This window comes from Phoenix dactylifera, chromosome 6 (assembly GCF_009389715.1).
Source record: "Phoenix dactylifera cultivar Barhee BC4 chromosome 6, palm_55x_up_171113_PBpolish2nd_filt_p, whole genome shotgun sequence".
Lineage (NCBI taxonomy): Eukaryota > Viridiplantae > Streptophyta > Magnoliopsida > Arecales > Arecaceae > Phoenix > Phoenix dactylifera.
In genome coordinates, this window is record NC_052397.1 from 14,921,397 (window position 1) to 14,947,417 (window position 26,021).

General features: G+C 37.2%; 3 protein-coding genes across 6 annotated transcripts in view; 2 read left to right on the forward strand and 1 right to left on the reverse strand.

The window, feature by feature from the left end:
• The window catches only part of LOC103709279 (biotin carboxyl carrier protein of acetyl-CoA carboxylase, chloroplastic), a 20,242-nt gene extending 19,814 nt beyond the window's left edge, over positions 1 to 428 (forward strand). For 2 of the 3 annotated variants that reach the window (XR_005512235.1, XR_005512236.1), the window contains one exon: positions 9 to 404. The gene's annotated coding sequence lies outside the window, so the exon portion shown is untranslated. Of the gene's footprint in view, positions 1 to 8 lie in introns of all 3 variants that reach the window. The other variant, XR_005512237.1, reaches the window with a different exon arrangement.
• LOC103709246 (beta-glucosidase 6) overlaps positions 1 to 10,640 on the reverse strand; it is an 11,570-nt gene extending 930 nt beyond the window's left edge. The window contains exons 1-12 of one of the 2 annotated variants that reach the window (XM_017843381.3): positions 10,449 to 10,640; positions 5,710 to 5,776; positions 5,531 to 5,589; positions 5,359 to 5,434; positions 4,197 to 4,268; positions 4,001 to 4,088; positions 3,215 to 3,470; positions 2,687 to 2,802; positions 1,999 to 2,222; positions 1,514 to 1,545; positions 791 to 893; positions 603 to 711 (exon numbers count right to left, since the gene is read on the reverse strand). In XM_017843381.3, the coding sequence (XP_017698870.2) occupies positions 603 to 711; positions 791 to 893; positions 1,514 to 1,545; positions 1,999 to 2,222; positions 2,687 to 2,802; positions 3,215 to 3,470; positions 4,001 to 4,088; positions 4,197 to 4,268; positions 5,359 to 5,434; positions 5,531 to 5,589; positions 5,710 to 5,776; positions 10,449 to 10,589 (1,343 nt within the window). In that variant the 5' untranslated portion in view covers positions 10,590 to 10,640. Of the gene's footprint in view, positions 1 to 602; positions 712 to 790; positions 894 to 1,513; positions 1,546 to 1,998; positions 2,223 to 2,686; positions 2,803 to 3,214; positions 3,471 to 4,000; positions 4,089 to 4,196; positions 4,269 to 5,358; positions 5,435 to 5,530; positions 5,590 to 5,709; positions 5,777 to 6,735; positions 7,048 to 10,448 lie in introns of those variants that run through there. The other variant, XM_008794502.4, reaches the window with a different exon arrangement.
• A 12,530-nt stretch (positions 10,641 to 23,170) lies between these two features.
• Positions 23,171 to 23,968, forward strand: LOC120111088. The gene has a single exon (XM_039127535.1). The coding sequence runs from the start codon at positions 23,239 to 23,241 to the stop codon at positions 23,638 to 23,640; it is 402 nt and encodes a 133-aa protein (XP_038983463.1). The 5' UTR covers positions 23,171 to 23,238; the 3' UTR covers positions 23,641 to 23,968.
• The last annotated feature ends 2,053 nt before the right edge of the window (positions 23,969 to 26,021 follow it).

The following is a 26,021-nucleotide window of genomic DNA, read 5'->3' on the forward strand; positions in this document are numbered from 1 at the left end:
TTTGTAAGCAAAAAGGAGGAGAAAAAGCTCCACCTACTTCATTAGGAAAATCTTGGGGAAAGTTGACAAGCAGCTTTAAGCTGCAAGAAGAGAAGAAAAAGAGGCGGGGAAGAAGAACAAAAGCTTTTGCTCATGTTCCAGAACTACAAGATGAACATTTTTCTTGAAGCTACTTCAGCAAGGTTCACGGTCTGGATTAGATACTTGACTTCCTTTTACTCCAGAGAGTTCATGGATTTGTTTCCACTGGACTTTAGATTTCATAGGTGCTATGTCTTTCCTATTTTATTCTGTTGGTCCTTCAAGAATAACTTCGATATATGGTCAAGATAACTGTATGGCATTTGTATACAAGGCCATGACTAATGTATAGGCTGCTTATGTTTGTAAGATATCTTATCTAATTGGGTAGACTTTCTTCCTTTTAATTTTAGAAAAATGTTGTGACATTATCTAGAGAACCTATGAAATATTATATATGGATATTTTGTAAATAAAATACTTATGAGAAGGCGAATTCATATACCGGATCTGTTCCAGATGTTAAAAATGTCAAGAACACAGTTGTATGCTCTCATCACATACTGTCAAGGAATGAATACCTTATGGCAGCGGACAAGTTGGACAGATAGTCGGTATGGTATTTGATCCTTTTGTCATCCTTCAGGGCATCCTTAGTGGAGATAAATGGGTTGTTTGGATCATCCATGCCTGCAAATCAATATAACAATTATAATGACCACTGACACCTCATAATAACATATTTTAACTTACAGCAAAACATGCTTACCATTTTCGGTGATAATAACTGGTGGGTTACCATATTTCTGCTTAATGTAGTTCATGAGGCTTCTGAATCCTTGTGGTACAATGTACAGCCATATGGAAGAAGCCTGCAAGCGCACCAAAATCATCGTTGTAAGACTTTAATTACAGTAGACGGAATATGTGGAAGGGCAGGAAAAACATGCCTGTATGCTGAAGAAATATATAGATTGAACCCTGAAATGCAGAGCTTTGTCTAATTTTTTCTTTTCTCGAAGATTATTGACAGTCAAGTTTAAGGTGGATGGAAATGGTTTGTTGAATGTATCTATAACTTATAGCAGATTTTTTGGCAAATTAACTTACAGCACTTAAAGTTGACACAAGCATGCTACTTCTCTTAGCATGTTATGCCTGGGAGCAGTAGTTAAGGACTCCCCTATCAAAAGATGAGGGGCTGTCTCATCTAAAACAAGCATAAGCTGCAGAAACAGCTTAATATCAATTTTTCCAAAGGAGAAATGCATCTAATAACAAAACTGTGTTAAGAGTTTACTAGGCATAATTACATGACATGCATTTGATTTTACTGTAAGTTTAACATGATTCCTTTGACACTTGTAGTACTTGAGACCTATATAGTGTCACATACTGGACTAGATGGTATTCTGACCATTGGATGAAAGACCTGATTATGTCAAGGCATAGAAGACAGCAAATTTCATCATAATTTACAATTAAGTAATACCTTATCTCCTATTGGTTTCAAATTCTTGAAGGCTGCACGTAATCAAAAACAAAAAAGAAAAAAAGGTTAACAACAGATTGACATGATATTCAAATACACACAAAATTTAAATAGAACTAAACAAAACTCCTTCAACCCTTCTTCATCAATTTTGGCAAATTATATTAGTGGTTTTCAACTCATTCACACAGACAATTTCACTCTTGAAACCTTAACTAAGTATATGGGGTCTGCATAATTGTTCGAGGTCCAATATCCTAGAAGTTTGAACACATCTTCTCAAAACTTGTTGCTCTGTAGGAATTGGTGCTATTTATTGGTCAAGACAACATTGGGCTCAAGACGAGCCTGTCGCGAACCTCAAGGCCAGATGGCGGCAAGGAAGATATCTATCTTATGAGATTTTCAGTCTTTGAAATAGAAGATAAATATTCAGTTATTCAGCTATAAAAATAAAATGAATAGCTAATGCACAGTAAACTCACGCAGAGTGATGGCACCAGAATCTGCGAGTGTATCATTGAGAATTATATTTATTAGATTAGTCGAATTGTGCTTGGCATAGTATGTGGTGTAGTGGTTTATGCCCACAAAATCCAAGGACCCCTTAATCAGAGCAGCCTCTGCAGTTGAAAACTTTGGCAACCTATTTCCAACTCTTGTCCTCATTGAACTTGGATAATCCCCAAAGAATAAGGGATCCATAAACCTGTTGTTTGATTGAAATAACAATGGTGTTAGTATATTTTCAGTATATTAATTCTCAAGATTTTATGTAGGTCATGAGACTTCTGATGTGCATGCTAAAATCCACAAAGTGAAGAGCAAGATCAGATTATAAGCTAGCTTCAACATAAGTTTTTTTTTTTTTTTTGATACAATAGTGTCAATGAGTATATACATGCCAACAAATTAGTAGCATTATGAAAGCTACCACTCTGTTGGTCCAGTTTTTACCAGACCAAAGAAGAGAATTCCATTTATTTGATCCCATGCATACGCATTGGTTTAAAGAAATCAGAGAGAATTTTTACTTTCAGTAGTGGTAAATTTTGCGAGAAAAAGTTTTGCTTTATGGGCTGATTCTTTTGAAAAAAAAAATACTTAGAAAACTAGGCCAGAATCTGAAAGTTCATAACATGAAAAAGTAAAGAGGATGTCTTTAAACCTCACCATCCAAATTGGAAATCTTGAGCTCTTTGTGTTGCATCGATGTCTTCACGTGAATTTGTCATGGGTATAAACCACATGACATCAAATGCTATCCCAATAATTCCATGTTGTGTTGCCTGCATATCGAGACCGAGTTCATAGAATGAGCGAAAGTTTTTTGGGAAATAAGATGGGGATACCACCACCAGGGTTTTGAACCTGGGGCTCCCGGGCGGAGAGGGGTGCCAACTAGCTAGGGCTGGTCGGCATGTCTTAAAATTACTCTTGCACTTGTGCTAAGGAAAATTTTTTAGGAAGAGCATATACGCCATATCATATGCATATATGCATATCCTTTAAATTAAATTGTGCAACTGCAATCATATCCACATGAGCATCCTTCAAAAACTAGTGCTTGTAAGCTATCTTTCAGATACAACCATGCATACAGCACTAGAAATATGCTTGTTTTCACATTCGCCCCAAGCTTCTAGTGGCATGCACAGCATTTATGGTCTTGAAATTAAGTTCTATGATATGCTAATTCACCTTGTATTTTGTCTTATAAATTTCTGCCACAGTAGCATGAGCTATGAGAACATTGTGGGCGACGACATATGGTTCGGTTGCTGAATTCCCAGCTCGACAAAACAGGCGTAGGAGAATGGAGCATCGTCCAGGGGCCTGAAGTCCAACATCATAACCTTGGATTGCAAATGTGTGAGGCTCGTTGAAAGTTATCCAGTATTTGACCCTGTCGCCGAACTCCCTGAAGCATGTCTCCACATAATTTGCATAGTCCTTGCTGCATACGATCAAGTTGATAATTATGTTCATGTTTTGCAGGAAATTTAGTCATCTTAATGAATATATGACAGTGAATCAGTCAGTTGAGAGTTATCTTCTCCCAACACCGACAGCTATCAAGATCTTTCCTTTCCATCCTTATGGCTAAAGCCTAAAGTGCTGTTTAATTACTTGTGGAACTAAAGCAGCCATTGTGGAAAGTTCTATTTGTACTGAATCACCCAGATGGGGCTATTATGATGATCCTAACCATATCAGCAGTTGATTGTGTTGGATGAAAAGCATGTTGTGTGTAGTGAAGTGAATGGAAAAGCAAACAAATCTCTATAGCAAGCCAATCATAGCCAAAATGATGCTTTGCTACTACACAATTTATGTCAACCTAAGGTTCTTCCAGGATTAGACCATCTTTTGATCACCAATATATTGCTTGCTAAATGTAATAGTGCAGGATATCCTTTTAGGATATATGCCATAGATAACAAATTCTCATGAAGCAACGGAAAAAAAAAAACCAAAGAGCATTACATAATTTGACGATCGAGCCATCCATTATATTTGTCATGCAATGCGAGTGGAAGATCCCAATGGTAAAGGGTCACATACGGTTCAATCCCTGCAAGTTCCACATATAATTTAGATATTAAAACAGCAACTGACTGCTTGCGGATGCAAGAATTTGGACAAATTCCATAGAATTGTTGATATCAATCTCCTGACTTACCTTTGGCTAGCAAGGCATTAATTAATTTATTGTAGTGGTCAATGCCCGCCTGATTGACTTCACCAGTACCATCTACATAAGCAATGAAAAAGAAGATCGATAAAAATGGGGATTTGTTTAAATGCCGATATAATTTTGAAAGCAAGAATCCTGCTAATTCTTTTAAAAGTTACTATGAAATAGATGGATTCAGCTGCTGAGAGACTAAGAAGCACCAAGGCCTTGTCCAAACTTTTTGGGCTTGGTTTTGTTGATCCTTACTAACCACATCAAAGGCCAATAATTGATAAGTTAAAACATTCTTTTTAGAGGAAACCTTCCAAGTTTGCTTCCAAAAGGTGACATCCCACAATATTTCTCATGAAAAGAAATAAAAGAAAAATTCCAGCCATCATTCCTTAGGTCCTTAATTCTACTTGTTAGCCTTCTGCACAAATCCAAGCCAATCTCATTGCCCAGGACTCCCATGGGCTACTATCATTCAAGAACTAGACTTGATTTCTAGGATGGCTCTACTTACTACAAAACCATGCAGAGTTTCTTCTTTGGAGACTAACAAACAAGTACTCAATATATTCTATCATAGTCATGTTCAGATCAACAGAAGACTGCTGAGAATCTCTTCTAACTCCTGCTATCAGTTGTAGAACAAAAAATCTACACCCCTTGACCATGAGAGATCACTACAATACACCTCGACAATGCTTCTCATCATCATACCAATTGGAGCAATGGTCAACTTGAATCAAATTGGTCATAGTCTACCATGCAGCATTCCAAATCTTGTATTCTGACTACCAATTTAATTGGTCATATGTCAAGCCTGGTCTCCTTTTCTTATTTTCATTGCTAACTTGAATCTAGAATGGAATTGCAAATCATGTTTATATAAAACTGAAGGGAGAAACTGAATAGGTCTGACCCCTATTCAGACCTATACCAATTACACTGGATCACTATTCGACATGGCGGTATGAAAGCCATTAAATTTTATTTTTAGAAAAAAAAATAAGTTTTTTGATCCAGGATTCAAATCCTCGGTATTGCTCTACAAACTATCTTTTTTTATGTCAACTTTTAGTTTTGTATTAGTTACTCAAACATTTCATAGAAATTCTTAAAATGGGCATAAAAAATGCTAGCCAATTAAGTGAATTCTTACTTGGAAAAATACGTGACCATGCAATGGAAAACCTATAAGCATCCATTCCCATATCCGACATAAGTTGTACATCTTCCTGCCATTACAAGCATGTCGATCCTTTGTATCATAAAATGGCATCTTTCGATAATATATTCAAGAATATTAGTGATACTTAAGCATTAAAAATTACCTCAAAACGATGGTATTGATCGACAGCAACATCAGCATTGCTGAAATCAATCACCTTACCTACACAAAACCAAATTAATTATCATTACATCTTTCCTTATAATTAATCACTGCTGTCTAGCTTAATTCTGCCACAATATTAAAGATTTCTGCTGCAACAAATTTAAAATTTCAAATTACCAAAAGAATGGGCAAAGTTATCCCAAACAGTGGGTCCTCTTCCATCCTCCTTCACTGCTCCCTCATACTGAAGAAAGAAAAAAAAAGAACAGGGAAGGCTATAAAGCATGAAAAGATCAATTACAAGAATATTAGTCATTTTTGTTAAAAAAAAAGGAATAATTTTCATTTAATTATAAAGCTTAAATGGCAGGTTGGCATCTATACTGGTCATGGGGCCATGAGATGGACGGCTCTGATCTAGCCTACTACAAGATGATCTTTCTCTTGATGACATATTGACATTAAGAATGGGTCTATTTCTAAGCAAAAAAAAAAAAAAAAAGAATGGGTCTATTATTGTCTAAAATTACGGAAATATCCTGGAATCCAGGAGCCCCACGAACGGACATGTAGGAAAAAAACAGGACACGTGAACCCACCTCCTTTTGAGGAAGAAGAAGATCTACGAGACGGTTATTAAAAAAAAAAAATCCATTTTTGCTGCTACTCTCCGACATATAATCCATTTTTATTAAGGAAAAAAATCTTTTGTTCTCTATACTCTTGATGAAGGCTTGAAACAGGAGGTTCTTTTTTTTAATCTGTGAGAAAAAACACCCATACTGTGAGTGTGTGGAGAGTAATTCTTATGATAACATCTTAATAATTTTGAATCAAATTCTTTTCTCTTGAGTTTTTCTATTCTTTTTTACACAATTTTTCGTAAGAAAATGCACTTCAACTTCCCATCTTTCGAACAAAAAAACTGGAAGAAGAAAAAAAGAAATCCTCGAGTGGAATTTATCTTTCAAATAATTATCAAAAATAAGGTATAAGCAGCGCATAAGGACTCAAGAAAGAAATAGAATTGTACCCATTAAGGCAAATAAAAATGGCACCTGGTTCTAAGTATAGGATGAACTGAAAAGAACAAAAGAACAGTATAGAAAGATCCATATATTCCATCAAGCTCTCATGTTCTTTTCGAAGAGCTTTCATATTTAGTAAGTATAAATTTTTAAAGGAGGAGAAAGAAATGCCAACCTGATAAGAAGAAGAAGCTGTTCCAAAGGCAAATCCCTTCGGAAAACTCTCCCTACTTAGTTCTCCATTATCTGATAAACACCTCTTTATCAAAAACACAACCAAAAGTATAGCCAGGAGATCCCTTTTGAACAACATTATTTTCTCCAAAGTTTTGGAGGAGGAGGGGGGAGGCAGAGAGAGAGAGAGAGAGAGAGGCTTGGATTGGAGAAGATTTCAGTATTCACAATAGCATTTATAGAGAGTGACATGGGCCGGCAGTAGGTCGAAACTGTGATGCACCAAACCTATCCCATGACATAGGCACGCAATCTCTAAGATAAAATGCTAAAATGTGCAAGACCTCAAAATTCATTACAACCTAAAGATAACTGGACAATATAAATTCCATTCATAACACGATAAAATAACTAATCATAGGCAAGTAATAAAAGTTATCTAATTATAAATTTAAATTATTTGACTAGTATCAGTATCATACTTTCATACTATCCAAGGTTTTAAATTTCATGGAACGAGACGCTCTGATGTCCTATTCCATCTCGACAATAGTCGCGATCATGTATCCCAATAGATATCCCTCATCTATTTCCCCTTTTTCTTTCTTTTTATTCTTTCTTTCCTCCCTTCCTTCCTTTCTTTCATTTTTTTTATACCTTCATTTTTTTTTCTTTATTTTTTCTTTCTTATTCTTGTTGCTTTCTTTATTTTTTTCCCTTTTTCTTCTTCTTTATCTTTCCTTCCTCTCTTTTTTTTTCTCCTCCCTTCATTTCATTATTTTTTTTCACTATTTCCTTCTCCTTATCTTTCATTACTTTCTTTTTTTCCATTTCTTCTTTTCTTCTTATATGGATGGGTTTCGAAGTTCCAACCCTATTACAACCCATTTTTTCAAAGAAACGAAATAGGATAGCTGGGACGCATTCTATCCCATCAAGATTTAACACCTTAGTTCTATCCATTCATTCTCTCATTAGAATTCCAAACCACAGCCAAACATTAAGTAGTATCCTTCGACTCTAAAATAAAAAGGCAAGAAGTGGTGCAAATTTTACAGCACAATAAAAATTTCTATACACTCACACAAATATAATAGTAATATAAATTTAAAAATAACAAATAATTATTACCGATATAAATACAACATCTGGTAGCCAATATCCAGTGTTAATAACATAATAACAAAAGATATTATTCGGTACCAGATGTTGTATTTATATCGGTAATAATTATTTATTATTTTTAAATTTATATTATTATTATTATACTAGTGTGAGTCTATAAGGATTTTTGGTGGATTGCAAAGCTCATACCACTCCTTAGCTTTTTCTTTTAAGGTCTCATATATGATGCTTAGTGCTTGACTAAGATTTGAAATCTTAGTAAAAGAATGAAAAAAATAAAACGATACTGGTACCGATCAAATATTTAAATTTGTAATGGAACAACTTTTATTACTTGTGAATAATAGATTATTTTAGTTTATTATGAATGAGGTTTATATTACTCAATTATCTTGAGATCGTAATGAAATCATATGTATTTCTTAAAATTTTATCTTAGAAATCATGCAGCTGACCCGAACGATCGATTGGGAGAGTGATAGAAACTATAGCAGTTTGTTCTGAGTGACAAAGGTGTGAGTTGGGTTGTGGTGCATGGATGAGAGGACTGAAGTGTGAAGCGAAGGAACGAATTGCCTGGTCTTCTCTTCGCACTTATTCGCCCATAAAGGTCAAAGTAGATGGCCCCATCAATTCGTTGTCTCGTGGGACCCCAGTAATTAGGAGACAACCAGTTTTTTTTTTTCCACATATGGCAGCTGTATGGTCTCATTCGGCTCATGGGAAATAAATGGGTTCTCCATCAGTTATCTTAGGATACCCTCCATTTTGGGATATTTAATATGACCATGTACCGTATGGAATGCCATCAAGTATATACTTTACACCCATGACTCCTACATGCTGGGGTCCAGCTTCAATGAAACTCCTCACTGTTGCCATACAACAAAGTCTGTACGTGATATTATTATTTTGTTTCTATTTCCGATTTTTTATATAAGTATAATAGGTGGTGTAATGACTAAATGGTATGGTGGTAGCTTATTCCTACGATTTGGAATTCAACTCCTTCCTATGGAAGTCTGGGTGCAAGATCAGGGAGATGATGGAGCTATAGAAGGGGATGGAGCTTGAAAATTTCATTAGAACTTTTCAACTAAATAGAAATAATAGGATTCATAACCAAAATACGAGTGACATTGGCATTCTATTATGAAGATGGGTAGATGGCTTCTTGAGGCTACTTACATCTATTACTTGGCTTCTAAGGTTGCGGTGCTAACTGAACTTTTATAAATCTAGTTGGTAAAGTTTAATTTTTTTGTGGAAATCATACTTAAAAAATGAAAAGAATATAGGAATATGGTGCAGTGGAATTTGGGTGAATTTCATGATCTAATATGGATGAATTCTAAATTGATAATATCTTTTAGTCATACAAGTTTTCTTGGACTTTTTCTCGTTGGATGGATCACAATCTTGTATCCTTTTAATTAAATTTACATATGAGATGTGCATGGTGAATAACCGATGGAGTAAGAAAATCAAATGGATAATTTTAATAAATAAAAAAATTATTTAGATATGATGCTTGAAATTAAGTTTTCTCGAATCATATATATTAGAAATCTCCTAACGGATAGCAATATTCTAAGAACTAGGCATTGCTAGATCAGAGATTGCACTTTTCTTTTACTAATTCCAAATGATTTGATGGATGTAACATGGTCATGGAGTTTATTGCTATAATTTGAAATCTATCTTCTTGCTATGGAAGTCCAGTGCCAGAGCAGGGAGATGATAGAGCTAAAGAAGGCAAAAGAGCTTGCAAGTCTCATTAACACTTGTCATCTAAATAAAAATAATAGGATTCATAATTGGAATATGACAGCATTCTACTATGAAGATGGTTGAATGGCTTTTTGAGGCTCCTCATATCTACAGCTTGCCTTTTAAGTTTGAGACACTAAGAATTGAACTTTTATATATCTAGTTCAGTAAGTTTATATTTTTTTTTGTGAAAATCATACTTCAAAATGAAAAGAATATAGGAACATGGTGCGATGGAATTTGGGTGAATTTCATGGATCTAATATGGACAAATTCTAAATAGATAACATCTTTTAGTCATGCAAATTTCCGTGGACTTTTTCTCGCTGGATAGATCATAACCATCCATCGTTTTAATTAAATTTATATATGAGATATGCATGCTGCATGGTATATATAAGAAATCTTCATGGTGATATTCTAAGAACTGGATTTTGCTAGGTTAGAGAGCATACTTTTCTTTTAACTACTGTTTCCAAACGATTTGATGGGTGTGACATAATCAAAAGATGGGAAGATCACCCACTCTTCATCTTCCCGTCTTTTGGGGGGAAAAAATAAAATCCTCAAGTGAAATTTATGTTTCAAATAATTATCAGAAATAATATGCGAGCACACATAAGCACTCAAGAAAGGAATGGAATTGCACCCACTAAGACAAATAAAAATGGCACCTGGTTCTAAGTATAGGGTGAACTGAAAAGAACAAAAGAACAGTATAGAAAGATCCATATATTCCATCAAGCTCTCACATTCTTTCCGAAGAGCTTTCATATTTAGTAAGTACAAATTTTTAAAGGAGGAGAAAGAGATGCCAACCTGATAAGAAGAAGAAGCTGTTCCAAAGACAAATCCCTTCGGAAAACTCCCCCTACTTAATCCTCCATTATCTGATAAACACCTCTTTATCAAAAACACAACCAAAAGTATAGCCAGGAGATCCCTTCTGAACAACATCATCTTCTCAGAGGAGAGAGAAAGAGAGAGAGAGAGAGAGAGAGAGTCTTGGATTAGAGTTCGATATCCACAATGACATTTATAGAGAGCGACAAAGGTGTGAGTTGGGGTGGAGTTTATGGTTGAGAAGATCTAAGTGTCAAGCGAATGGCCGAATTGGCCGTAGTTTTCTTTATTCTTTCCACACGCACTCGCCAGGAAAGGTCACAGTAGATGCCCCCACCATTAAATAGCAGATAAGCTGTCTTCTTGCCACTTTTCGCAGCTGCGTGGGCTCATGTGACTCACAAGGAACAAATGGGTTCTCTTGGGATACCTTTCATTTTTCCGCAGTTTAATCTGACCACGTAGCAATGTCATTCATTACTTCACACCCAGGATTCCTAACTGCTGGGGTCCAGCTCTAATGAGACTCCTTGCAGTTGCCAACTTGCCATGCATCAAATTCCGTGATATTATTCATTTTTTTTTTTTTTTGATATAGATACCTTAGAGAAATGAGATAGTGGAATAACATTATGATTAGAGAATCCATCTTCTTGTCATGGAAGTCTGGCTGTAAGATCGAAATTGGAATTAAAACTTACCAACTAAATAAAAATATTAGGAATCATAATTGAAATATGATTGCATTCTATTATGAAGAAGGCTAGGTATGGCTTTTTGAGGATGCTCACATCTATTATTTGGCTTTTAAGGCTAATGGACTAACAAGTGAACTTTTATACACCTACCTCAATAAAGTTTATATCGTTTATGGAAATCGTGCTTAGAAATGAAAAGAGGTATGGGATCATGGGGTGATAGAATTCGGCTAAATTTCATGAATCTAATATGGATAATTCTAAATGGATAACAGCTTTTACTCGTACAAGTATCCTTAGACCTTTTCTCGTTGGATGGATCATAACGGTACATCGACGGGGTAGGAAACTCATACTTTTCTTTTAATTAATTCCAAACAATTTGATGGATGTGATATGATCAATATCACCCGCCACTAATCATAGCTTAGATTGGAATGTACAAGTTGGTGACTAGCATGTTGATCGTGTGGGCACCAATGTCTGGTTTCCACATCTAGGTGAACCGAATGGTGATCATTAGAGGATGAAATTGGTACTCTAGCCATACTGTAGCTAGACACCATGTTAAATAGAACTAATTTAACCAAGTTTAGCTATTCGTTAAAGAAAAAGAAAAAAAAAACTCCAGCCATCTTTAACTACCATAATAACAAGCCATTAAGCCACATGCCTCTTTGTCCAAGCAAGAGGTACTTTCTTTACATCTTGTAGAAGGTAATTGGCTATGATAACGTGCAAGTTAAGCATATTTAATTCAACAAGATATAGTTTTCCATGAAAGGTCGGCAATGGTGCTTATAGTATAGAGGGGACCAAACAATAGCTGACAAAGGGGTTGAGGTATAAGAATGCCGCTTAACCCTCATCATAGGGAAATTATATCATACACAGTATGCACCAGATGGCCATGCATACTGATAATTATAGATGCTCGTTTTTATAGCAATGCACCGAGATAAGCATTTGATGAATGGGGTCTAGAGGAACAGGCAGCTGTGAGTGGTTGCATGCGTGGCCATGTGGTGCATGCAGTGTGAGGTATAATTTTTCCTCATTACAAGAATCCTACTTCATGTTTAAGCTAACACATAAAATAAGTCATTCTAGGCAATCCAAGGAGAGTCGGAGATGAAACTTATCCAAATAGCTCAATTTTTCATTAGATGGACTCATTAACGTTTGTTTGCTACATTTTATAAGTCCATTTTTTGGGAAAATCCAAATTTGTCCTACACCTATAATAGATTACTTGGTCAAATAGCCCACTTTGTTTGCGTGCATAAGTTACCTGAAAACCGCCATTCTTGATCTATTCTCATGAACTTAGCATAAAATGACATTTGATCAAAATAGAAGTGTTAGATTAAAAAGTGAATATTTGTACTCCTTTTTTTTTTCGAGAAGAAGGATATTGGTTTTACCTCAAGTAAGAATATAGAGCAAATGCACCACCAAACGTGAGCATATTAAAGCTTAAACTATTGGATTATCTATTCGAGATTATAAAATGTATCAAGAGAGTATAAACAATTGCATTCAGCTCTGATCACTGCAATTTGTAGCCAGATTAGATGCATAGTGGTGGATATAAGTTGAATTAGATGGTCATTCATTTCACTGAAGCTATTAGAAGTCCAGATCCATGTTAGAACAAACTTGGTGACAATTGTCAGGGCCTTACTTCACAATGTCAATTCCAAAACCATGTTATTTGAAACCAATCCAAAGTCGGTCCCAGTACTTGAATCTTCAAGTACGTGCACACATGCTAGTAATAATTTTTTGAAAAAAAAAATTAGAGGGCTACCTATCCAAATATTATAATTATTCAAGTCTAGACTTTCGAAAAATACATCATTAAAGAAATAAACCTAGAATCTGACAAGCTGCAGTGCACATTCCAGAATAATTAATCTGACATCTTTTATTGATACATAACCCAAACTTTCAACCATAATCATGTGATTAAAGGAAAAGTGGAAAAAGAAAATGACAGAAAATCTTGGGACAAAAAAAAAGAAGTGTGTGTATATATATATATATGCTTTGGTTTTCTTATGCACCAAGGGAGCTTCCTCTTACTCGTTCTGAATGTCTGTTGCTAGTTAGAATTACAATATTCGAGAGTTGTTTTGCTAAAGATAGACTATATCATGCAGAAGAAATCGAACACCTCATCAAATCCCCCATATATTTTGTCATTCTAGATTTTTTTTCTCTTTTGATGGAATGTGGAGGAAGCAAGGTACTTCCCCCATGTAATTGTATAAAATTAAAGTAAGTATACATACAAAGGGAAGTAAGATCTGAAGAGGTACAGGAGGAGAAAAAAGAAAATTAAGATCATGAAGCTAAAGAAGAGACACGAGTCCAAATTTCACGGTGTTCTTCAATCATTTTCTCCGACTCCAAATATTCCTAAAGCTGAAAAGAGTGAATTGTCCCTTGCACAACGGAAAAAATGGATGCTTTCCTGCAAAGAAAGATTCTTTGCTGACTAAAAGAGCTTGCTGAAGGTTAATTTAAGCATTTAATTATGCTTTCGTAATATACAAGCTTTTAGCTATAGTCACATACTCACGAAAGTCCCGGATAAAAGTTGCCCTCCCACCTTCACGAGTGCTATAATTCCAAGTGGACAAAATTTCTTGATCACCTTTCTAGTCCTCCAACTTTTTATGAAACTGTTCGACTAAGAAGAATGGAAAAGCAAAAAAGTTAATCTCATCTTGTGAGGAAGACCATGCACTAAAGCTTGCTAAATCTCACCTTCCAGGAAGATGATCATAATCTTGGGCATATCAAAGAGAGATGTTTTCTTATTATTATTGTTATTCTTTTTCTTGTTTTGATGGAAGGAAAAGGAAAAGCCGCCTACAAAGCATGGTGAAGTCCTGTTATTTTAATAAGACATGAATTGATTCAATACTTCAATTCCTAGGCATTTTAGGTATACTTGTTTTTTAAATCTAAACGAGGGCTCACATTGTTCGCCCAGATTCAGTCTCAGAAAACAAATCAATACTTATTGATTAATAAAGAAGTTATTTTATTTATAAGCTTCTCCCATCGCATCTTTCTTCTTTGCATAAATCAAGAATTCGGCGCATGCACGACCGCATCAATCGTTCACCTTGTATGTTTTCATCTTGCTTATCTTGATCCTTTCATAACAAGATTACAACTTTTCTCCAGCCATTGAGTCTTAACAACATGTTGGATGCTCACCATCAAGCCAAAATTAGCGAAAAGCTATTCCCTAGCTAGGTTGAGTGCACCATGGGTGCATTGTTCCTGAAAGCAATCTGATTCTGTCTTCATCTTGCATAAATTAATAATTTTCGGACGATACATCCGAGCAATGATTTTTAAAATCTCCAAATCATCAGCTAACACTGCAAACAAATTAAGTTATCTTGATTGCAACCAATCATCACTCATTGCTAAACAACATATATAGCAGTTTCCATCAATACATATGGAAATGATATGCTGCTGACTGTTGTAATTCATACCTTGAGTTGTAATTTAAAGCAACCATTAGATTAATGCTAGTAGAGACCACTCTATATCCTCTAATGCAGACAAACATGGTGTGAAGTGGATCAATTCCATCGCTTGAACTGCATAAATTAGTCCTTGGAATGATTGCTTTCAAGAGAACCGCAAAGTTCCCCATCCTAACAAGAATGGGAGTGCCACAAAGGACAGGAAGAGGCAAAGAGTGCAAGTTTTGATTGGTCACTGCCTTTTCTTGAGTAAGTAAATGGCATCTTCATAGTTAGAGTGCTTCAGAGGTCCACCCCAGAGCCTAAACTGAGTTCCAACAGAAGGAGGCTGTTCCAACTTCATACGTTTAGTCGACAAAAACCTAATCCCAAGGGCAGTCTGATTGCTGTCTTATGGCAGCATGAACCTGCACGCTTTTCTATTTTACACTGCTGTCTCCTTATCAGCCATGGTTCACATTGAGTCACAATAATGTCATGGAGACGAAGCCTGTGGACAAAATAGATATATGAAGAGCTGCAAAAGGAAAGCAAGTGCCCTTCAAATATAAAAATTTGAAGAGCTAGCTTGCACAGTCCACGGTGGAATATGAGTGTACAAGGAGGAGCTGGACATGCTCACCAGCCTTGGTTCAGCTGGCTGGCAAACAACTCTCTACTTGGCATCCACAGTATTAATTTCTCAAAAATAAATGAGTTGAGCATAAATAAAGTGCATGAATATGACCATGGAATGACCTGAATTTTTGGATGAACTCTATGAATTGCCATGAGGTTATGTGGACTTGGTTTTTGTCTGAAGGCAAGTATATATATATATATATATATATATATATATATATATATATATATATATATATATATATATATATATATATATATCATGTAAATAATACGATTCAGGCATCAGCCATGCAACCTCACGAGAGCTCAGAAGTCCAGGATGACTTATTTCAAGGGGACTAAGACTTTGCAAATATTTTTGGCTTGTTCATATGTGAGGACCCGTGCGGGTGTATGTTTAGTCCCACATCGGTTATTCGCTGGGTAAATCTTGGGTACTTATATAGGATCAAGGAACTTAAATAATAACTTCCGGCTAGCCATTTTGGGTGAGATCCTGAGTTGTTACAAATGGTATCAGGGCGGATCCGGCCAATAACCTATGTGGACTAGAGGACATTGCAACACGGATCCATTGGGACTGACCACGGGCCAATCGTGGTGTTTATAATTAGATTTGAACCCTTAGCCTGACGAGGACGTCAGGGCTTGAATGGGGGGAGTATGTGAGGACCCGTGTGGGCGTATGTTTAGTCCCACATCGGTTATTTGCTGGGTAGATCTTGGGTACTTATATAGGATCAAGGAACCCAAAGAATAACTTCCGGCTAGCCATTTTGGGTGAGATCCTGAGTTGTTACATCATGAATGATCAAGACGGCACAACACATTGGTCTTTAAAGTGTTCATGATGACCAGATGAAGGAAACGGCAAGGGCAACATTACCAAGGATTGGCAGCCCATGAAACCTGGCTAAAGGATAAGAAACAAAACAAGTGGACCGGGGGAAAAGAAAAGAAGTCAAGGGATTTGGTGCAATGACTTCCCGAGATTGTGGCATTGCTTCCTCCATTTTGATGATACAAGCCACTGCAGAAAAATGAAAATTCTTGACTTTGATATGCCGATGCTAGATGGAAGCATCGGCACTCAGCAATGTTCAATTGTGCCGTTAATTAGCGATGCTTATAAGCATCGTGTGAGGATCCGTGCGGGCGTGTGTTTAGTCCCGCATCGGTTATTCGCTGCGTAAATCTTGGATACTTATACAAGATCAAAGAACCCAAATAATACCTTCCGGCTAGTTATTTTGGGTGAGATCCTGGGTTGTTACAAATGGTATCAGAGCGGACCCGGCCCATAATCTATGTGGACTAGGGAACACTGCAGCACAGATCTATTGGGGCTAATCACGGGCCAATCGTGGTGTTTGTGATTAGATTTGAATAGATATGAACCCTTAGCCTGACGAGAACATCAGGGCTTGAACGGGGGGAGTATGTGAGGATTTGTGCGGGCGTGTGTTTAGTCCCACATCGGTTATTCGCTGGGTAGATCTTGGGTACTTATACAGGATCAAGGAACCCAAATAATACCTTCCGGCTGTTCATTTTGGGTGAGATCCTGGGTTGTTACACATCGTCAAGTTGAGTTTCGACGGTCACATTGCCGATGCCTTTGCGACGTCTTAAAAAAATATCGGGAATAAAACTACCGATGCGACTAAGTGTCGGTATATATATTAAAAAGCATCGGCAATGCCTAATTTTTTTATAGTGAACCAAAGTTTAAATATTTTGAGGAAAGAATACAAGGTGATAAATTAAACAAACGGAACCATGCTGTTGAATGAATGGCACCATAGAAATCAATTACTTGCTTTCCACACAATTCAACTACTGATAGCTTAAAAAATGTGGCAAAGTAGCAAAAATATATCATCAAGCAGCACTTGATCTATAGCTTTTTTTCCAATCAGAAAATGATAAATATATCATCTTTCATGACCGTACATTCAATTTTTAGACCCATTTCTTCCTGCATGCAGCAACCATTGAGCACGTCTAAAAGGGAACAGGTGATGCCTTTCAAAAAGACCATCGCAATCTTTTATGCACGCACGATTGCCCGATCATGCTTTGAGATGCCCGATCATGCATGATCAAGCATGAATTGGTGCAATCGTGCGTGTTTCAAAATGGCTCCGGGGTATGATTAACTAGACGGTCAAAGATCTTATCCCATTCTATCTAAAAGCCATAAGTGTTCATGTTCGTAGGACAACCAAGATTTGAATCCAGATATCAATAGATGTCCAGGTTATCAATTGAAAAGGTTAAAAAAACCATATCCAGCAGCCTAAAGCAACAAATCCTTTACAGGTCGAAGGCCATCCCTTGGAACGAATGTCTTCAAAAATAGTCACTTCGGCTGGAAAGCTTACCAATGGTCCGGACCCCTCCCGTTGGCCCGAAGACCCGGCCTGTGAAAGAACCGAGCATAATGTGAATCTTTTAACGGGCCAGGTCCAGGCTAAAACTTGATAGAAAATGAGTAGTGGGCTTGCGTCAGCCCGGCCCAGCCTTTACAAAGTTTCCCACTTACCGTGAGGACTTTTTTGGTTTACGGGAACAGGAAGGAGGAAAGTATGGTCAACAAAAAAAAAATACAGAAATACCTCATATTTGGTTGGAGGATTCCAAGAAGAGAGATGGAAAAGTAGCTTTCTTATACGAATAAGATTACATAAGGTTGGAAATTGGAGTCCCCTTTTTTTCCAAAAGTATTCTTAAGCAATCAAAATCCATGGGTAAAGTATTTCTCTTTATTAATAGTATAATATGTGTTTAATACAATTTTTCTAGAAAAGTAAATGCTCAACCGAATATAACTCACACTGAGATGTGCCACTTTCTCATGATCAACCAAACATGCCAAAATCATTTTTTCAGTCATTATATTTTTAGGAATTTTTTTAGAAATCAGTAAGAAAAAAATTTTCTCGCGAACCAAACGAGTTCTTTTAAAAAAAAAAGTTCATTTAGGATATGAAAAAGTCCAATTCACACCGGCTATGAATGGAGATAAATTTTTTTCAAAAATGCCCTTACATTTTTAAATAGAATGTGCTAAATTCTTTTTTCTTTATTAAAGACGGAACAAGCATTTTACATAACTGTCACAGAAACGTAAATGCTCAACGAGCCACTTTTCTATGCTCAATCAAACATGCAAAAAACCTTTTCCTCATGCATCATATATTGAGGCATTGGCTTCATACGAAAAATATTCCACTCAAGAAAAATTCTTCCCTCAAACCTAGGGCTCGTTTGGTTCACGGAAAAAGAGGAGGGGAAAGTGTGGTCAACGGAAAAGTAATAGGATGCCTCTTGTTTGGTTGGAGTTTTCAAAGGAGAGAAAAGGAAAAGTTGTATTCTTATGAGAATATGATTCCCACATTTAATGAAAAAGTCTTTCCCATGAGAAATATGGGAAAGTTACTTTCCTATGTGGCAGGAATCACTCCATTTTTACTTTTTCCCAAAAAGTTCCTTCAGCATTAAAGAGGCATTAACAACTTAATTTTTATTAAGGGTATAATAGAAATTATACATAACTTTCCTAAGAAAATGGATGGCAAACTAAACATAAGCACTTTAGAAATTTGTCACTTTTCCAGGGTCAACCAAACATGCCAAAAGTACTTTCCTAGATATACTCTTTCTAGAAATTTGTTTTTCAGGAATCATATTCCTAGGAGGGAAAATGCTTCCCGCAAACCAAACGAGCCCCTAATGAGTCATGAGTTTTGGTTGGAAGTGTAACAGGGACAGGCCCAAATGAAAAGCACACGGCCCGCTACCGGCCTTCTCCGCGTCTCCTGCTACCAAGAAGAGACAGGATTTATTGCACGTTTTCCTTCATTGGCTTGTAAGTTCAGAACCTTAATGCTATTTATTCAATTGAAAAACGAATGAAACGTGTGGCTTGTGAGATTCAGAGCCATTATACTACAATTGACATGCACTAAAAATATTATAAATACGATAGGAGTGTGATTTATATTTTGATTCATATTTGTAATAAAAGATATTTCCTAGTGATAAATTAGACCAAGTAAAAGTCAAGGTCCGGTATAGAAAGATTAATATTAATATTGCCAATATTTTCTCAGAAAAACATGTTTGTAAATTATTCATGAGATCGTAGGGCTACAAATGGGTCCAGTTCCGAGTGACCCTAATCCGACCTAATTTTTTATTCGGGTTTTAATTTTGGATCCAGATCCAACTCGATTGAAAATCAGGTTCATTCAGGTCGGGTCCATGCCTACAAATTTTGATCCAACGAGTCATTTGGGTCGGATCTGGGTCCGAATCTGGATCCGGATCCAAGTCTATGTATTTTTATATTTAAAGTTTTACTATATAATGGTAAATGACATCGAGCAAAAAAAAATAGGTCGGGTCGGGTTCGGATTCGGGTCGAGATTGGATAGATCCGATTGATCCGAAAAATAAAACGGATCCAAATTTAAAACCCGACCCGGCCCTGCAGGTCCTAAAATTAGGGTCGGGTCGGGTCTTACGCATGTTGGATCAGGTCGGGTCACAAGTCGACCCGACTCATTTGTAGCCCTATGAGATCTTGTCACAAGAAAACATTGTGGTGAGAGCCAACGCGAGGTTGAAGAAGGATTGAAGTTGTCAAACATAATACAATTGTTCATTTGTCTAAAGAAACCATTTGCATGCGTCAAGAATTCGTTTGAAAAAATGGCTATCCACGTTTTATACGTGGTGCTTAGCGCTTTACACATGATTAACAAGCCATATAATGCACCTGAGTACCTTTAAATCTCAAAATTTTGGGTTGGTTGGTGAGCTAAGTTGAACCCATCAACATCTTCCCCACAATCAACTCGAACTCTATTCTACACCGATGCTTGTTGTACTAGTGGTTGTAAGAAAATATAAAATATATAAATAAATTTACCTCATCTTTATCAATTTAAGTTTTTGGAATAAGTGATGATTTTAACATGATATGAGGGCAGAGGTCCTGAGTTCTAACCCTGTCTCCGCATTCTTTAACCTCATTATTAAAAACTTGGCTCACCCATTAAAAAAAAGTCCGGTTCACATGTGAGGAGTATAAGAAAATATAAAATATATAAATAAATCTATCTCGTTCTATCAGCTTAAGCTTTTGGGATAAGTGGTGATTTTTAACAGTGATTTGTAATATTTGACACTATAAAATGATTTGATCTTGATTCGACATGTTGTAGGTCAGTTTGGGTTTACTTGTTTAATAGGACGGTCACATTCCGGCTTGAATTTTTAACTTGTTTAATAAATAAGATAAATTCAAGTTGAGAGATTTTTGATCTACCCTACATCCAATCCCACTTCATTGCCATGTCTAACCCAACAAGATCCACACACAAGACTAGGAAGTCAAATCATCATAACTCAAAACTCATTTTGACCTATACAAAGTGGAAATTTTCAACCTTCCATACATTTGAACTAGGTTTCGGGTTCTACACATATCAAGATTTATTGTGTTCAGAAATTATTTTCTACATATATGACATTAACAAAGTGCAGTTTAGGTCTTTTACAAAATTTTCACTTTAGGGCTGCCTATTATAAGCAATGGATATTAAGATTTTAAAATTTCAAAACATGTTGTACATGACAAACTAATCCTAAACTAAATTTGTATACGTAGTTGAGATTTCCTCTAGTTGCGATCTGAACGAAAGAGAGCCGATACTTCAATCATCACCATTATTGATCGACTATGATAATCTTGCTTCAACAAGCTTTATATAATACATCAGATCGTGATGCATCATGTATTGTATAGACCTCAATTCAATCATGGCAATTGTACCAATCATGAACGGTCGTGATTAGAGAAAAACATCCTGTGTACTGCACTAATATCTAGTGATTACAAATTTACAATAGATGATAATGTGGGAAATTCAGAATTAATTAAGATCAAAATGATTCCATCCATCCGATTACTGGTCCAAACTCAAACTCCATGATCCATCATATTGGTGGAGATCAACAGCCCACATGGAGTGGGCTCAACATCCATGGCACGGAGTTCCACCACATGGGAGCACGTCATGCATACGAACATGACATGCTTCTCCTCCTCCTCCATTCCTCCCCCTCTTCCTCTCTTTATTGATTTCCCCGCCTACTCTGCGAGTAGGTGGCGGGCACTGCCCACTGCCCCCTGGCCGCTGCCACACGCCAATTCCGGTGTTGGGAATGTGCGGAACACGCGGTACATTCCCTGTACCCTCACCCCCACGAGAAATTATTCATGGACCAGGTCCAATGGACCAGCCCGGAGGTACGGCTCGTCTGATCTTGAATTATTTAAATAGGAGGGATGACGTGGCGAGTAACTACTGGACTGGTCCACTGGTCCATCCCATGATTAGACCCTCTCCACATGCTCCTCCATGTGATTCCCATGTGCGCGCGCTCGCTCTCTCTCTCCTCCCTTCTTCCTCTCTTCTTCTCTCCTGCTACTACTAACACTTCACAACGCGGCTTTCGCTGGCCACGCCCCTCTTCACATGCCCCTCTTTTATAGTACCCCACGCGCCCACCACCTTCTATAACCATCTCAATGACCTTTCTGCCCTTATACTACCCCACATTTTACCATGATGGCATGGGTGCTCTCCTCGGCTGCTCGGCCGGGTGTCATGATCTGAAGCGATGTGAGTACTCGATGGGGTGATTTATGGCCGTTGGATGGGGAGATGAGCACGCGTGCTTTGGGTTTGGGGTAGGGGCTTTTTGGTCTGCTGAGGGGGAGCAGTTGCTGACACCCACATGGACGTATCCTGGTCCCGGCTATTGGAAATCCGGGTTTTAGATTTACTCGAGGAACGTTCCACCCAAGTTTTGAGACCCAGCTGTGGAGCTGGGGCCCATGTCATGTGGGGTTTAGAATGCGAGAAATGGGGGTGTGGGTTCGGGTGGGGTTGGATTTTATCGAGGGGGGTGTATTGGGAAAAGGGGCACGTGAAGATTTGGAGCTCCCACATGTTTCGTCGCAGGCTTTTGCCAGCCGCATTCCTCCTCCCTTCCCATATACATTTGATTCTCGCCGTGGCTCCCGCTCCCGACCCGTGCCCGCTCCACCCCCCTCCCCTATTAACTTTACTATTATACCATCAGCCTCGATATTTCGAAGATTCTCAAAGTTGCCATTTTATTTTGTTCTGCTCCAAGTTAAGCTAATTAAAACAATAATTTTCTTGGTACCATCACAATGTTCAGGATTTAGTGTCTCCTACTAAATCTTGCTCAAGGAGATAAAAATGATGCAACATGAAGAGTTTTGGGTTTTATGTAAACATTGCTTTATATCGTACTTTGAAATAAAGTAATCTATTTTTTATTATATATGTCATTCTGCTATTAATTGTTATATTTTTAATAGTAAGATTATTAAAAATTGGGAAGATATGAAATTATTTTTCATTTACTTTTGGTGGCAACTTTTTTTTGTTAGACAAAAATTAACAATAGTTTTTCTCTATTTGTTTTTAATAAAACTATGGTTTACATTTTTTTTTAAATTACGAGAAGTTTAGAACTTACAAATTTTTCCTCTTACAAAGCTATTAATATTTATGAGAAATATACTCAATTAATAAATTGGTTGGTGAGCATCTAGGTACTTGTCCACTATTTTTTTTTTGAAGTTCATGATTTTCTTGCTGAGCAGTTATTTGGATTATACTTGGTTCTCCACAGACTACAAAAAATAAAGGACACGTAAAAGACGATAATGGCAGTATAGTAAATCTTGAGAAAGCAAAGGGCCTTTGTCTGTGAAATCTAATATTTAAGCACCACCTCCGTCAGTAAGCTACCTCCGCGCCGTTGCCCTTTCCCTCCCACCTCTCTCTCTCTCTCTCTCTCTCTCTCTCTCTTTCTCTTCTCGCCATGAGCTTCGCCTTCCAGAGCACGATGTTGCGGCCTGCGGCCCCAAAGCCCCCGACAAGAAGAAGAAGCCATGGAAGGCGACGAGCCCTCAAACCCTCGAGGAAGTGCTTCGATGGGAGAACATGGAAGCAGAGCCGAAGCAACCGAAATCCCCCCTCCTCCTCCTCCTCCTCCTCCTCCTCCAAAGGAGTGGCGGAGAGGCTGGAGGCCCTCAAGCGACTGATCCCATCCATGGCCACCGGCGAGGCGGCGGAGAAGGCTGCGGCAGCGGCGGCGGCGTCGCCGGACCGCCTCTTCGAAGAGGCCGCGGACTACATTCTCCTCCTCAAGACCCAAGTCGAGATCTTGAAGCATCTGGTCGATCACTACAGCCCAGCCGAGTCCAATGCCACTGTCTCGTAGTAGAAAGATCCAATGGAGATGATGAATCCTAATCGATTCCCCCACCCCCCCCCTCCCCCACTTTTTTCTTTTCTTTGCCTTTTTTTTTCTTGGATTTCTTTTCTTGCTATTTAATATTTCTTTTGGCCAGACAAAAAACCTGGGGATCTTTACCTCTTTTGGTTGTCTGTTTTGAGCTGCAGAGCTTTCGTTGTCTCTATAACATCTTCTTCCCGAAATGGCCACGTGTCAGTCGCGTAATCGGAGTAATGTTTATTTGTTGAACAAATTTCCTCATTTCGATATAAATGAATGAATGCAAAACTCAATCAATCAGATTTTTTTTTTATATCTCTGAATAAGAAAATTTTAACTGAAAGAAAAACTAGCAAGATGTTCCAAATACATAGAAACGCAAATAGCCAATAAAGCCCATAAAAACCAACTCTATATGCATTTGCCTTTAAAATTTGAAGAAGATTAGGGTGAAATATATCTCCCGATCTCCGAAGAAAGTTTCCATGGATACCTTGTTGCCTTGTTATCTTCTCTGTTATGTAAATATAAGACACAGAGTTGCTGATTGGATCGCCAAATTTTAATGTAATGTAGCAAAGGAAGAAGACCAACTTTTTGAAGTGGTTATTGTTACATTTTTAGTTGTATAGCTGTAAAAGAATTATCTTAAACTAGATTAGAAGGATTTTGAGCTGCATCATAACAACTTTGTTCAAGGCTGTTTGGTTGGCTCGACTTGCCGATTAATGTTGGAACTTGGCATGTGGATCGTTTTATTCAAGTGGCTTGGCTAAGTTTGAGTAGAAAACATGCTGAGCTCGAGCTACTTCTTCAAGCCCTAATCTTATCTCATTTGCGGTTTTATTTCGTTTCAACTTTGTTGGGCTTGTCTTGTTTTTTCCTGATCCTTTTCTGCCATTGTTGTCCTTTGGTCCATCATCTAACCCTGCAATATCACAAGATGGGCTAAAAGCCAAAAGCAGTTGATTGGTGCGAGGTACTTATTTTTTTTCAGAAAGTTAATGTCTGAAAAAATAATTTTTGCATTTTTGGTTAATCATGAAAACGTGACGTATTGTAGATCAGCTTATGCTTAGTTGAACACCTATTTTTTTAGAAAAGTTATGTAAAATACCAATTATGCTCTTAATATATGAAAAGTTCTTATTCTATTCTATCTAAAAGTTTAAAAGTACCTTTAGAAAAAAAAAAGTATTCCTAGAAAATTAGAGTTTCACGAAATTTTCTACACCAATCACGCACATGATTGGTTGTTGCTGGTCGATGGATCTTGACCATCCATATTGAATCGGATGGCCAGCACCATAGCAAGTGCCTATAAAAGTTTCTCTTATGTAAGAGTCCTTTTGTGAAATTTTCTCCCATTTTTGTTGTACTATAATTATCAAAATTTGTAAGAATTGGGGTTCACTCAAGACAGTCTAATTTACGATTATAGGAACGTGGACTTTACTCCTGATTTAAGTGAGACTACTGAATGTCTAAACACTGCTCTAGTGCAGTGCAAATTTATAAAGTTTAAAGAACGAAGGGATGACATCTAATGGACCTCGCTCTATTCCACGAAGGGGGCGGGAGAGAGAGACTCTAGCTTGCACTTCCAATTTGGAAATCACTCTTTTGTCTAGGCAAGAAGTATCTCATTTTTTTCCCAATCCATGAGTAAAATTGTGGAAGTCAATTGGGAGGCATTTTTTAGATTTTTTTAGTCCTGTATAAGATCCAAGATCTTTTCGACAAATAACCGATATGAGACTAAATATATGTCTGCACGAATTCTCACATACTCCCCCAGTTTAGCCCCCGATGTTTTCATTAGGCTAAGAATCGAAATCCTTTCAAATCTAATCACAAATACCATAATTAACTCGTGGTCAATCTCAATGAGCTTGTGCTGCATTGTCTCCTAATCCACATAGGTCAGATCCGCTCTAATACCATTTGGAATAAATCAGAATTTTATCTAAAATGACTAGCCAGAACATACTTTTTATGTTTTCTTAGTCCTGAATAAATACTCAAGATCTTTCCGATGAATAACCGATTTGAGACTAAACACACGTCCGCATGGATCCTTACAAATATTATTGCGAGAAAGGATCTCAAGATGTCCTCGATGGCCGATGACATCACATATCTCACAATTCTTAGATTGCCCATTTATCATTTAATCATTGAAATTTACCAATAACAAAGTGAAGTAGCCTTTTAGATCTCAATGTTGTAGCTTCAAAATCTTAAACTTCTTGCTTTAAAAACATATCTTAGCACATGATAGCCTGTGCTAGCGTCTGAGCACCACTCAACGATTCGATTTGTCTCAATATAGAAGAGTGAGTGAGCCCATCACTTTGAAAGATCTC

What these genes read in the sequence shown, in the direction of transcription:
- LOC120111088 (XM_039127535.1), top strand. Translation starts at nt 23,239, where the DNA reads ATGAGCTTCGCCTTCCAGAGCACGATGTTGCGGCCTGCGGCCCCAAAG.